Source organism: Ochotona princeps, chromosome 9 (genome assembly GCF_030435755.1).
Source record: "Ochotona princeps isolate mOchPri1 chromosome 9, mOchPri1.hap1, whole genome shotgun sequence".
Taxonomy (NCBI): domain Eukaryota; kingdom Metazoa; phylum Chordata; class Mammalia; order Lagomorpha; family Ochotonidae; genus Ochotona; species Ochotona princeps.
In genome coordinates this window covers 55,552,207-55,565,124 of record NC_080840.1, presented here as the reverse complement: position 1 = coordinate 55,565,124, position 12,918 = coordinate 55,552,207, and the positions used below count along the sequence as shown (strand labels likewise).

The window sequence follows — 12,918 nt, the reverse complement described above, 5'->3', positions numbered from 1 at the left end:
TTGAGCAAGGTTTGATCCAGTTGTATGTTTCACTTTTTCTTTAAGATTTATTCATTTTATTACAAAGTCAGATATACAGAGAGGAGAAGAGACAGAGAGGAAGATCTTCCGTCCGATGATTCACTCCCCAAGTGAGCCGCAACGGGCCGGTGCGCGCCAATCCGAAGCCAGGAACCTGGAACCTCCTCCAGGTCTCCCACGCGGGTGCAGGGTCCCAATGCATTGGGCTGTGCTCGACTGCTTTCCCAGGCCACAAGCAGGGAGCTGGATGGGAAGTGGAGCTGCCAGGATTAGAACCAGCGCCCATATGGGATCCCGGGCCGTTCAAGGCCAGGACTTTAGCCGCTAGGCCACGCTGCCGGGCCCATGTTTCACTTTTTAAAGGGCTTGATTTCCTACTTGTTTCTCATAGTCTCTTATTGCTTGCTGATTTTCTTTTTTTTTTTTTTTTTAATTTTTTAAAATTATTTTTTCTCCATTAATTACACTGTATTACGTGACACAATTCATAGGTACTGGGATTCTCCCCCCTTCACCCCAAACCCTCCCCCCCCCCCCGGTGGATTCTTCCATCCTGTTGCATAGCCACAGCTCAAGTTGTTGCTTGCTGATTTTCTAATTCTCTCTTTTGCCTTTGAATGTAATATTCATAGTAACTTTCTAAATCTCGTGATCTGGTATCTGGACTTGAGGGTGGGTGGGAGGGTGGAAGGGCCCTCAGCTGGCAGTGGACTCTTCACTCGGCACATCCTGCATCCCTGAAGATTTGGTACCCTCGCATCAGAGTTCACAGTTGATGGTGCTCAAAAAAAAAAGGTGTGACCTGAGAGAGCTTTTCTCAGGAGGTTCCTGCTGGTCTCCGCAGGGGCTGGGGTCACCCTCCCCTGGGGTACTCTGGATGCCCTCAGCTCAGCCCAGCAGTCTCAAGTTAGCCTTGTATGTACTTTGCTGAAGCCCAGGAACCCCAGCTCTCTTCACCTTTTAAGAGGTGATCAAGTTTTTACTCCCAGGTGGTTTGCTTTGGTTTTCTATCCACCTATCGAGGGAATTTTCCCCCATACACTGTAGTTGTAGTACATGCTTGATCGCATTGTTTTTGGCAGTGTGTTGGAAACAGACGCTCTGTGAGGCACCTCGAGACTCAAGTATAGCGGGGAGAAGGGAAGCGACAGGCCCCGCGGTGCGGAGGTCATTTAGGAGCCTGGTCAGGAGGCAGTGGGAGAAGATGAAGGAGGCAGACTGCTTTCTGTGAGGAGAAGTTGAACCTGAAGATGATTACTGCAGAAATCTGGCCCTGGGTCTCTTGAAGAGTTCCTGAGGCATGTAATCTTGCAGAGGTTACATGCTGGAACACATGTGTGATGTCACCAACTCTCACAAGCAACAAAAGTAGTCAGGTTTCTGAAATCTTGTAAGGGTGGACTGAATTTCCACCCTTACAAGATAGAAAAACAAATAGGAACTGCAGTTATTTTACCTGAAGAAAAGACTAGGGAGATTACTCAATACCTGTCCTAAAGATGAAGGAAGGGTGCTGACCTGCTGAAGGAAAGGAGCGCGCACTTGGTGTCTTTCACACTGCTGGGGCAGGCGTCTAACCTGATAGTAATGACTCCCACATCAGAGTACCTGAGTTTGACTCCCTCCTAACAGTAAGCTTCTTGCTAATGCAGGTGCTGGGAGGCAGTAGTAATGGCTTTAGTAATTGAGTTCTCAGTTTACTTGAGACAGACTGAGTTTATTCCTCCTGGCTTGAGCCTGGCCTAGCCTCAGCCACCCCAGCCATTTAGGGAGTGACCCAGCATATGGGAGCTCTGCCCGTCTGTGTGCTCTCTGCCTATCACATAAGTAATTTCAAAAAAAAAAAAAAAAACATAGTAGAAATTCTGAACCGCCTAGTCTGGGTAGGGCCCATGGTTCTGCATTTTCGGCTAGACCCAGGTGATGGCACAGATATTCCTGCTACACACTGAGTAAATCAAGGCCTAGAAGATAGGATAGCCTACAGTCCACTGGAATGGCTTGCTGAGGCCAGCTGCCAGAGGCAGAGAGCAGAAAACGCCATGAATATGCAGCCATTGTATACAGCCTAACAGGATAGTGAATTCTCGAGGTCCTTCCGGCTCTTCTGTTCCAATTTCATGGTGTCACTGAGTGGAAGGCTTTTTCTACATGTGTTTATTTGATATGTTAGAAACTCGTGCATTTCCATGGAAGCATATACCTTATAACAATGTGTATTAAGTCTGGTACCTCATACTTGCTTTGGGCTGTAATGTCAAAGATTAGTTTCCAGAGAAAACTACAGCCAAAGTTAAGATTTCTACTGTTGCCTAATAGAGAGTTCCAGTATAGCAAAGATAGACACAGTTCCTAAAATAAAGTTGGTTCATCTGCAGAGAGAGCCTGCTCAGGGCGTAGGACTGTATGTGCATCAGAGCTACCCTCCTCTGCTACTGCTTCTGTGACCATATGAGAACTACTGGAACAAAACAAAACATTCTCACCACTTTAATAGTTATTTCAGTTTTCCTGATCATTGATTTTACTTATATTACAAAATAAAACAGAAAACCTTATTTTAAAAATTTATCTATTTGAAAGGCAGAGTTAGAGGTGGGAGGGGAGAGAAGGAGAGCTCTCCCATCTACTGATTATTCTCAGACGGCCACAATGGCCGTTGCTGGGCCAGTCCAGATCCAGGAGTTTTCTCTGGGTCTCCCATATAGGCACAGGCGCCCAAGCACTCAGGCCATCCTCTACTGCTTTGTTTAAGCACATGAGTAGGAAGCTAGATTGAAGAAGAGCAGCCAGGACTTCAACCAGGCCCCAAGTAGGATGCCAACACTGCAGCAGAGCATCAGTGTGCAGCACCAGCCCATAAAAGAAAGATTCAGAAGCAGGTTTCTAAGTTATACATGCATTTGACAAGGACAGTAGATTAGCCCATGAATCTGTGAGATGCTCATTTATTTATAGTTAATCTTTTTAGTACCGTTGTGGTTTTCATTCATCTGCTGTGTAAAAAGGAGATGTTTAAAAATATAACCAAAAATTTATGAATGACTTTTAAAGATTTCTCTTGGGCTTATTGAAGGGATTTTCCTGGAGGTATAGTGGCTACATTTCATGAAATGAGTCAAGGTTGAGCAGCCTTGGGAGACAGGACATTTCCTTCCTTCCAGTCAGACTCTGTATGCCTGTATGGGGACTGCATCCCATGTTAGCCTGTCATCTGTAGGGACTCTAGGTTGGGTAGGTTACAGATGAACACAGCTGCTGAAGAAATAGAACCCGTAAATTGTAAAGCACAGGTGGGCTAAATAACTTCCGTGGCTCACTTAACCCAGTGTCTTTGAGGGTTGAGGTTTTGGTCTGATACCCTGTGGACAAACATCTGCTCCTAACTGGCTTTTGAGTCTAGAAGTCTCTCGGATGAGACTGCCACTTCCATTTGTTGGTCTCTCCTCATCGAGGAGTGTCCTCCTCTCTGGACTTCCATGACAGGCAGGCTGTGGTTTTCTTCCTTGTTGCCACTGTTCAGTACCTGCTGCTTCCTCCTAACCCCAAGGAGAGCAACAATGGAGTGATCTGACTACATCTGAATTGAAAATCACTTCTGGAGGATGGGCTCCAGAGGGAACCATCAGGAGACCAGGCCAGCAGGTGCCCACTTAGCTGAGGCCTGGACAAGGCAGACAGCACAGAGGCCCACCGCTGTGAAGGCTGGAAGGGTGCCTGCAGAAACACATGGCTTGGGCCCAGCGGCGGTGGCCTAGCGGCTAAAGTCCTCGCCTTGAAAGCCCCGGGATCCCATATGAGCGCCGGTTCTAATCCCGGCAGCTCCACTTCCCATCCATCTCCCTGCTTGTGGCCTGGGAAAGCAGTCGAGCACGGCCCAATGCATTGGGACCCTGCACCCGCGTGGGAGACCCGGAGGAGGTTCCAGGTTCCTGGCTCCGGATTGGTGCGCACCGGCCCGTTGTGGCTCACTTGGGGAGTGAATCATCAGACGGAAGATCTTCCTCTCTGTCTCTCCTACTCTGTGTATATCTGGCTGTAATAAAATGAATAAACCTTTAAAAAAAAAAAAAAAAGAAACACATGGCTCCCTTGCATGAACTGAGTGTGCAGGGACACACTCAAAGGTTGCCGTGCCTCAGGGCAGTGGGACTGCTGGCTGGCAGCCAGGAGACAGCAGATGAAGCCTGGCATCAAGGAGGTACTCAGCTACTGGATTTTTTCTTAAAGGAACCAGGGATAAATGCAGAGTACTCATTGTTACTATACTCAGTTATAACTAGGTGAAATCGATCGGTGGTTTCAATGCTCAGCATCTCAGTAACTCAGGATTTAGTCAAAGGTACAGATCGGACTGTCTGCAAAAACAAGCAGGCATTGAACTGGGTTAGATAGACAACTTCGCCATAATAAGTTTATTCTTCTTATCTGTAGACTTCTATTGTCCCTCAAATATCTTAAAGCAAGTTTAAGAGTACAAACAGAGTTTTCAAAAAGATAAGTGTCACTTCTCTTTGGTGTTAAAGTAGCATGGAGCTGTTATTGGAAAGATACATTCATTTGTCAATTAATTTGAATTAGGAGTTTTTAAATACAGACCTTGAAGTTTAGTGTTAGTCATCACATGCTACCTTGTATAACCAGTGGACGTAGTATTTCCTACTAGAGTTTGGAAAGTCCTTTCATTTCACTGGTGTAAAGTCTGTATCTGCCTGCTTCAGGAATAAGTATGTCTTGTGCAGAATACTGTGGGCTGTCAGTCCCTGGCCTCACCCATAGCCAAGCTGGAACCTCAGCTCTGCATTATGTGCCATTGTGATCTCCAGCAGGTGCTTTGCCAGCGGTGAAGCAGTGGGTGATAGAAACCAAGTTTGTAATTCAAAGAAAGGACTGAAGAAATGGCATGTTATTTAAATCGTCATTTTTTTAAAAGATTTTATTTTCATTACAAAGTCAGATATACAGAGAGGAGAGACAGAGAGGAAGATCTTCCGTCCGATGATTCACTCCCCAAGTGAGTCGCAACGGGCCAGTGCTGTGCCGATCCGAAGCCGGGAACAGGAACCTCTTCCGGGTCTCCCACACGGGTGCAGGGTCCCAATGCATTGGGCCGTCCTTGACTGCTTTCCCAGGCCACAAGCAGGGAGCTGGATGGGAAGTGGAGCTGCCAGGATTAGAACTGGCGCTCATATGGGATCCCAGGGCGTTCAAGGCGAGGACTTTAGCCGCTAGGCCACCGCACCGGGCCCTTAAATTGTCATTTGGGGCCTGGCTCCTGGCTCTGGATCGGCACAGCACTGGCCCGTTGCGGCTCGCTTGGGGAGTAAATCATCGGACGGAAAATCTTCCTCTCTGTCTCTCCTCCTCTCTGTATATCTGACTTTGTAATGAAAATAAATAAATCTTTAAAAAAAAATTGTCATTTGTACTGTGTCACCATGGTTCATTGCAAAGACTGTAGAAGTCAATTTTTGCCTTTAAGGAAAAAACAGTGTTCTGCACCTGCTAGTTTTTCCATGATTTCAAGGTGAAGTTTGTTTCCTTACAGGCAGCCATTTGGCAGCTCTCCCGATGACTTGCTGTGCCCACACCCAGCAGCCGAGTCTCCTAGTGACGAGGGAGCCCTCCTGGACCAGCTCTACCTGGCGCTGCGGAATTTCGATGGCCTGGAGGAAATTGATCGGGCTTTGGGAATACCGGAGCTTGTCAGCCAGGTATGTGCACAAGGGCAGCTGGTGGAGCCAAGCACTGAAGTGACAGGCAGGTGATCTGCAGGGTGATTTGTGGGCTATTTTACCTCCTGACAGGTTGGGCCTGGATCCATGGTACCCTCCTACTTCTTGTTGCTGTCGCTTGGACTTTTGCCCAAGAGTCAGGAACTCAAGCCCAGGTCATCTAGTGTCTGTTCTTGGTGCTGAGGAGGGTCATTTTGGGAACAGAGATAAACAAACTGCCAGGACCGTGCCTGCGCATTGACCTGGTGCCAGGAGAGCATCCAGTTCTGTGATCTCAGTCACAGCCCCACCTAGGGGCAAGTCGGCAGGCATTGTGTTGTGTGCGCAGAAGTGAGGGGAATCAGATGAGAGGGAGCTCATTACCACTCTGGCCCTTGTGTGCTTTTAGCGCATCATGCATTTAGGATGTGTAAGTATACGTGGGAATGGAAGTTAGCCAGTCTCAGTGAGCTTACTTAGCTCTCCCCCTCCTCATGATGACGTGGCTACTTTTTTAATTAATTTATTATTATTATCATTTTATGATGCAGTTCCATAGGCCCCTGGGGTGGCTACTTTATAATTCTTGGAACAAGCATTTGGCTGAATACTTAGGACACCTAGGTCCCACATGTGAGTACCTGGGCTTGACAGCCAGCTCTGACCCCACTCCCAACTCTAGCTTCATGATAATGCAGTCCCCGGGAGCCATGGGTGGAGTTCTGGCTCCCAGCTTCAAGGCCACTGCAGGGATTATAAGAATGAGCCATGAATAGGAGTTCTCTTTCTGTCCTTCTGTCTTCTCTTTGTCCCTCAAATAAATAAACAGAAAGATGAATTTTCTGCCTTGAGGATCCTTGGTAGCAGTGCCATGTAAACAGCCTACCATCATCTGCTGCATTAAATCGTGCCATCTGAATCTGGCTAGCCACACACTAAATTTGTAGACAGCAGTGTCCCGTTTTACTGTCTGAAGAATAACCTAGAAAACCCATCACACTTGTTACTATCTTCCTCTTTACTCAGCATGAATCATCTTTATTTCTTATTGCCAAGAAATACTTTCCAGGACCCTGACTACTTCTTAGGCTTAGGATGCGTCACCATGTCGATAAGAAAGGTGCCGCTGTTATTGGAGATTTCTCCAAAGCGTTAGAAATAGTCTACTCGCAATTCCCACAGCAGACATAAGTGGGAGGTTAGACTTGTCGATTCATATTGAGAACAGCAGAGTGGAAAGAAATGACTTGAGGTTACATAGTATAATCTGAAATAAATCAAGAAAGGAACATGGAGTTTGTGTATTTCCTGTGTGGCTGGTTTGCTTTGCCTTTGGTGGTAGTTAGAATTTAGCATTGAGTAATCTGATCTTCAGATTTGTCTAAGTGACCTTTAAAAATAAATATAGTCCTGGTAGCTACTGAGTACTTAGAGCATCAATGTTTTTATCAGAATCAATGTCATGCCATCATTTAATATTTTCTTCCTTTGTGAAATTTATTTGTATTGTTTCCATGTTGTCCCATCATGTCTGTCATTGGTAAACATGGTCACGTTAGACTGAACTCTAGAAATGTGGCTATTAGAGCTGGGGAAACATTGAGTGCCTGTTCTTTATCCTCATCAGAATTGTGCATTCTCATTCAAATGGAAACTACTTAGTTAGAGTTTCTGTTTAAAATGGACAAATGTTCAAAGCTCTACCAAAATTCCTGCAGTGAATGATGTCCTTTTATGAGGCTCCATCCACACACTCTAAGCTGGTACGAAGAAGTAGCAAGCCCTTATCTGCCTTTAGGGCTGGGCTTTCGTGAGCCCATGCCTTGGGGTGCAGCAGGGGAGCTGGGCTCCTGGGCTACCTGGGAAGACTGTTTGGAGGAAGGCTCAGGAAAGTACTAGGCAAAGAAAACTTGACGGATTTTGTTGCTCTGGAATCTTTCCCTCCTATATAATGTCAGGTCTATGGCATTTACTTCTAAATGTAGAAGGAAGAAGAGAATTAGCTGGGAAAACTTCTTGTACATGTACACACCTCCTGGGTCTCAGGTGCACACCCTAGGGGAGGTTCTGGGTTTCCTACACCTGCCCCACTCTGACCTAATAGAATAAGTCAAGAAATAACATGTATCCACTTGGCAATACCTGGGTGTTGGCAAGATGGAGGGCTTCTGGGAAGTGCTGACAGCCCCAGAAAGCACTGAAAGGGTGTCCCGCTGGTGAGGAGCGCAGGTCCTGAGTTGCACACTGCATTGGAGCCCACCACAAACCAGCCCAGCAGCCTCCTGCAGTGCCCTTCCTGTCCCCGAGTCTTGTCTGCAGAGTGGGGCCAGTTTCCTTGGTACCCCAGCGCTGCTGACCCAGCTAAGGCCTCTGTCTCATTAAAGTGATCTGTACCATCCTGAGTAATCTATCAGGAAAGTCAGCACCTTTAGAGGGGGTATTTGGCTTCTAGAGTCCAGATCGGTCTCTAGGACACTTCCATAGGACACTTCCATGGTCATTGTCCACATCTTTTCCTGCCTTGAGAAATGTGCTGCTGGGAAAGTAGATTCAAGCTATGATGGTGCCTTTGTGGTATAAGTACAGTGTAAAACAACTTATAGTGTTGAATGGAAGAAAACTGCTTTGCATTTTCTGTGCTGTTTCAGTGGTTTAATCCCTTCCTTTGTTTTTGTTTTTGTTTTTGTTTTGTTTTGTTTTGGAATTTTCTCTTCAGAGCCAAGCAGTTGATCCAGAGCAGTTCTCAAATCAGGACTCCAACATCATGCTGGAGCAGAAGGCCCCTGTGTTCCCGCAGCAGTATGCGTCTCAGGCACAAATGGCACAGGGCAGCTACACTCCCATGCAGGATCCAAACTTCCACACCATGGGACAGCGGCCTAGTTATGCCACGCTCCGTATGCAGCCCAGGCCAGGCCTCAGGCCCACAGGCCTTGTGCAGAACCAGCCAAACCAACTGAGACTTCAGCTTCAGCATCGCCTCCAAGCACAGCAGGTGCGTTTCTCCCTGCGGCCTGGGAAGTGTCGTAGGATCAGGATGTACAAGGAGGGTGCATAGAGACAGCATAGTAATCCAACAGCATGCAGACACCCCACTGGGCAGAGGTGGGGTCTGTGGAACAGTTGCTTGGGAGAGGTACTTTGAAGTAAAATATATTTGGTTTCCAAATTGTGTTGATTCCTTTCTGTGTGTGTTTAGAATCGTCAGCCACTTATGAATCAAATCAGCAATGTCTCAAATGTGAACTTGACTCTGAGGCCTGGAGTTCCAACACAGGTAAGGGAGCAGACCAGCTGTCAGCCTTCACTGTATCCATTAATCTATCTCTTGTCATTTTCTTCTTCCTTCAAAACCCAAGTCAAATCACTAAGTTAGCAAGCCTTAAAAATCTACGTACATGGCACTGGTTGTGTGCGGTCACCCAGTCGCCTATCCAGTCTGTCACTTTTCAGCTGCCTTCTTATGCCACTGTTTTCATCAGCAGCTGCAGCTGTTTCTTGTTCGTCATAAGAGTTCTATAAAGTTGGGCCCAGCGGCATGGCCTAGCGACTAAAGTCCTCGCCTTGAACACCCCGGGATCCAATATGGGCGCCAGTTCTAATCCCGGTAGCTCCGCTTCCCATCCAGCTCCCTGCTTGTGGCCTGGGAAAGCAGTCAAGGACGGCCCAATGCATTGGGACCCTGCACCCGCGTGGGAGACCCGGAAGAGGTTCCTGGTTCCCAGCTTCGGATCGGCACAGCACTGGCCCGTTGCGACTCACTTGGGGAGTGAATCATCGGATGGAAGATCTTCCTCTCTGTCTCTTCTCCTCTCTGTATATCTGACTTTGTAATAAAAAATAAATAAATCTTTAAAAAAAAAAAGAGTTCTATAAAGTTGCCCCAAACACTACAAGTCAATTCTTGGCTGCTCCTAGGAGGAGCATAGAGGTAGGTTCCATCAAGACTGGCCACAGTTTCATCCTCCAGCCCATACATGATCTTGCTTTCTGGGTGCTTCTGTTTATACCCATTTTACATATCTGCTCTATGTATTTACAAAACATATATGTCAATCATGTATATGTATATGTATTCCTTATGTCCAAAGGAAGCTGATGCATCCACATACACTTCTCCTTTAGGCCCAGCACTGCCTCTTGTCCCTAAGGACACCAGGCAGCTGCTCTGCCCTACCCTTGGGGCCACTGTAAGCAGAGCAACCTCTAACAGAAAGCTCGGTGGTATGAGAACTGGTCACTCCACAGGACACAGAGAGGCTCCTGGCTGATAGTCAGGTAGCTAAAACAAGAAGACAGAGCAACCACCCTCCGCTGAGCCTCGGCTGGACAGGTGCACTTTGGGCATCTGAAATACTTCACCCCAAGTGTTGAGGTGGAGGTTACAAAATAGTAGTGAACAGGCCACTTCACAAATGTAGGATTCACAAAGCAACGAGGCTTCGCTGTGCCTACTTAGGACCCACAAAGGGCCTGCTGCTTCATAGAAAGGCAAGCATGACCGTCAGCCCTGCACCCGTTTCTCTCACCTCCTCTCCTTGCCTCCCTTCCAAACTGCATGCTCCCATCACACTCTCCCTCCACTCCCCACCCCTTTTCCTTTCTGTTCTGCCTTTTCTAGAGTGTTCCACATTGCCAGCTCGCACAGTGGTCGGGTTACTTGTTAGATTGAAATGTCTCTTGAGTGAGACCGTGAACTGCGATCCTAGGGTTTAAATCAGAGTCTTCTGAGGAAAAGGGAGTGTGTTGTTAGACGTCCTGAAGTTGCTGTGTCCGCAGAAACAATATCCACGTTGAACTAAACCCCATTGAATCACAGCACGGTTTCGGGATGATCACCATATCTGAAGAGCTTAGAAGCTCACATTTCAAACCCCAGCCATTTCACTCTTAAGTTGTTCTTAACATGTAATTTTATTTTCAAAATAATTTTACATGGGAAGGTATCTTTCGCTCACCTGTCTGAAATGCTTGCTTTGGTTTTAATCTCTATCTCCCCTTGGTGTTTCCTCTGTCTTGCCCCTGACTCCAGGCACCCATTAACGCACAGATGCTGGCCCAGAGACAGAGGGAGATCCTGAACCAGCATCTTCGACAGAGACAAATGCATCAGCAACAGCAAGTTCAGCAGCGAACATTGATGATGAGAGGACAAGGGTTGAACATGACACCCAACATGGTGGCTCCTAGTGGTCTACCAGCAACTATGAGCAACCCCAGGATTCCCCAGGCTAATGCTCAGCAGTTTCCATTTCCTCCAAACTACGGTACTGGACTTGTGGCCCCACCTCTCCCCAGTCCCACGTCACAGCTCCTCTGTCGCAGCTGTTAGCATGGCTCCCGGCTGAATCTGGCTCACGGGGGGGATGATAGGAAGCCCCGGAGGACAGTTGGGGCTGGGCAGGTGTCCTCAGGTCCAGCATAGTAACTTCCATGGGTCCCAGCTTGGACACCACCTTTTTTCTCAGTGACCAAAATGTGTCTGTGTAGACTATGTGTGTCTCTTAGTGGATGTGAGTGTATATGAATATATCTGTTTATATCAGTGTGGGCACAGGTGTATGTGTAAATGATTATGTTTGAAAGCCTTAGGATTAATTCAAATCATTAGGTTTGAGTGGATGGCACCATAGCATTGAGCCTATGCCTGTGGTGCCAGTATCCCATACTGTTACCAGTTCGAGTCCTGGCCGTTGTACTTCTGACCCAGCTCCCTGCTTGTGTGCCTGGGAAAACACAGAGGATGGTCCAAGTACTTGGGCCCCTGCATCCAAATGGGAAACCCAGAAAAAACTCCTGGCTTCAAACCAGCCCAGCACTAGCTATTGCAACTACTTGGAGAGTGAACCAGGGAATAGATCTCTGCTTCCTGTTCTCTCTGTGTAATTCTGCCTTTCAACTAAAAATAAATACATCTTTAAAAAGCAACAAAAAAAAAAAAAATGGAGAAACAAAGAGAGTCTGAAATTTTCCTGCTTGTTTTTAACTCTCCACAAAGAGCCAAGCAAGAGTCAGGAACTCCAACCTACTCTCCCACCTGGGGAGCAGGGAGCCAGTACTTGGATCGTCTTCTGCTGCCTTCCCAGGTAACATAGCAAGAAGCTGGATCAGAAGCAAAGTAACTGGGCCTCAAACCGACACTGCCTTCAGTAGTAGGTTTAGCTGCTGTAGCCGCAAGGCTGTCCCTTGACCCTGTTTTTCTTATTCTTGTTAACATGGCTAGCACTGAACTACTTCAGGCGCCTTATAAAGACTGAACAAGCTGATATAGTGTTGGGGTTTTTTCCCTACATCTATTCATCTCATCATGTAATGACTTAATTCAAGGAAAAATTATTCAGATATTCTGGCTTCTGATTTATGTACTGATTGGTAAACTTTAATCCAACATAAGCAGTTTGATTATAATAATGTATATATAAGAAATTTAATATTGTGGCCATTTTTTTTTTTATTGATTACATTGCATTATGTGACACAGTTTTATAGGGACTGGGATCCTCCCCCACCCATTCCCCCCTCCCCCCATGGTGGATTCCTCTACCTTGTTGCATTACTACAGTTCAAGTTCAGTTGAGATTCTTTCATTGCAAGCATCTACCAAGCATAAAGTCCAGCATCTTATTGTCCAGATAAGTTCAACGGTTTCTTGGGGAGACCATCTCTGGTCTGAAGGTAGAGCCGGCAGAGTATCATCCCGATCAATTAAAAGCCCCGACATTACATCAGTAACAATTTATAACGTTATGGAATTAGTTGACATGGTATTGAGTAACCAATATATTAAAAGAGAAAAAAACAAGAATGCAAGTTCTGAACCACATCCTGTGACTTCTACATTGACATTTCAATTATTAGTTTATATACAACCGGGTTCTATACACCTTAAAATGGCTATAGATTACTATTCAGCTGTCTCATGTCTATTTTAATTTTAGTATTTAGCAGTTCATAGCATTGAAGCATGATTTTGCTGAACCTGGTTGTGTTTCGTGTAGTCTAACTCTATAACTCTAACAAGACATATGTCAACAGTTTAGGTGAGCATGTTTAGGAGGGGTGTGCAGAGAAATCTTCAATACCCCAGTGAGGAGTAACTAATCTTTGTGTCCCACCCAGTGAGTTATAAGTGCATCCCCGCTGACCATTTCCTGTCTGTTTCTAAGCTTTCCTTGTTGTTTAA

The 12,918-nt window shown here is 46.3% G+C and overlaps 1 protein-coding gene across 6 annotated transcripts in view; it reads left to right on the top strand.

Moving 5' to 3' along the window:
• The window catches only part of NCOA2 (nuclear receptor coactivator 2), a 279,142-nt gene that overhangs the window by 244,548 nt on the left and 21,676 nt on the right, over window positions 1–12,918 (top strand). For all 6 annotated transcript variants that reach the window (XM_004588032.3, XM_058668721.1, XM_036498445.2 and 3 more), the window contains 4 exons: window positions 5,570–5,735; window positions 8,452–8,730; window positions 8,935–9,012; window positions 10,768–11,002. In XM_004588032.3, the coding sequence (XP_004588089.2) occupies window positions 5,570–5,735; window positions 8,452–8,730; window positions 8,935–9,012; window positions 10,768–11,002 (758 nt within the window). The remainder of the gene's footprint in view (window positions 1–5,569; window positions 5,736–8,451; window positions 8,731–8,934; window positions 9,013–10,767; window positions 11,003–12,918) is intronic.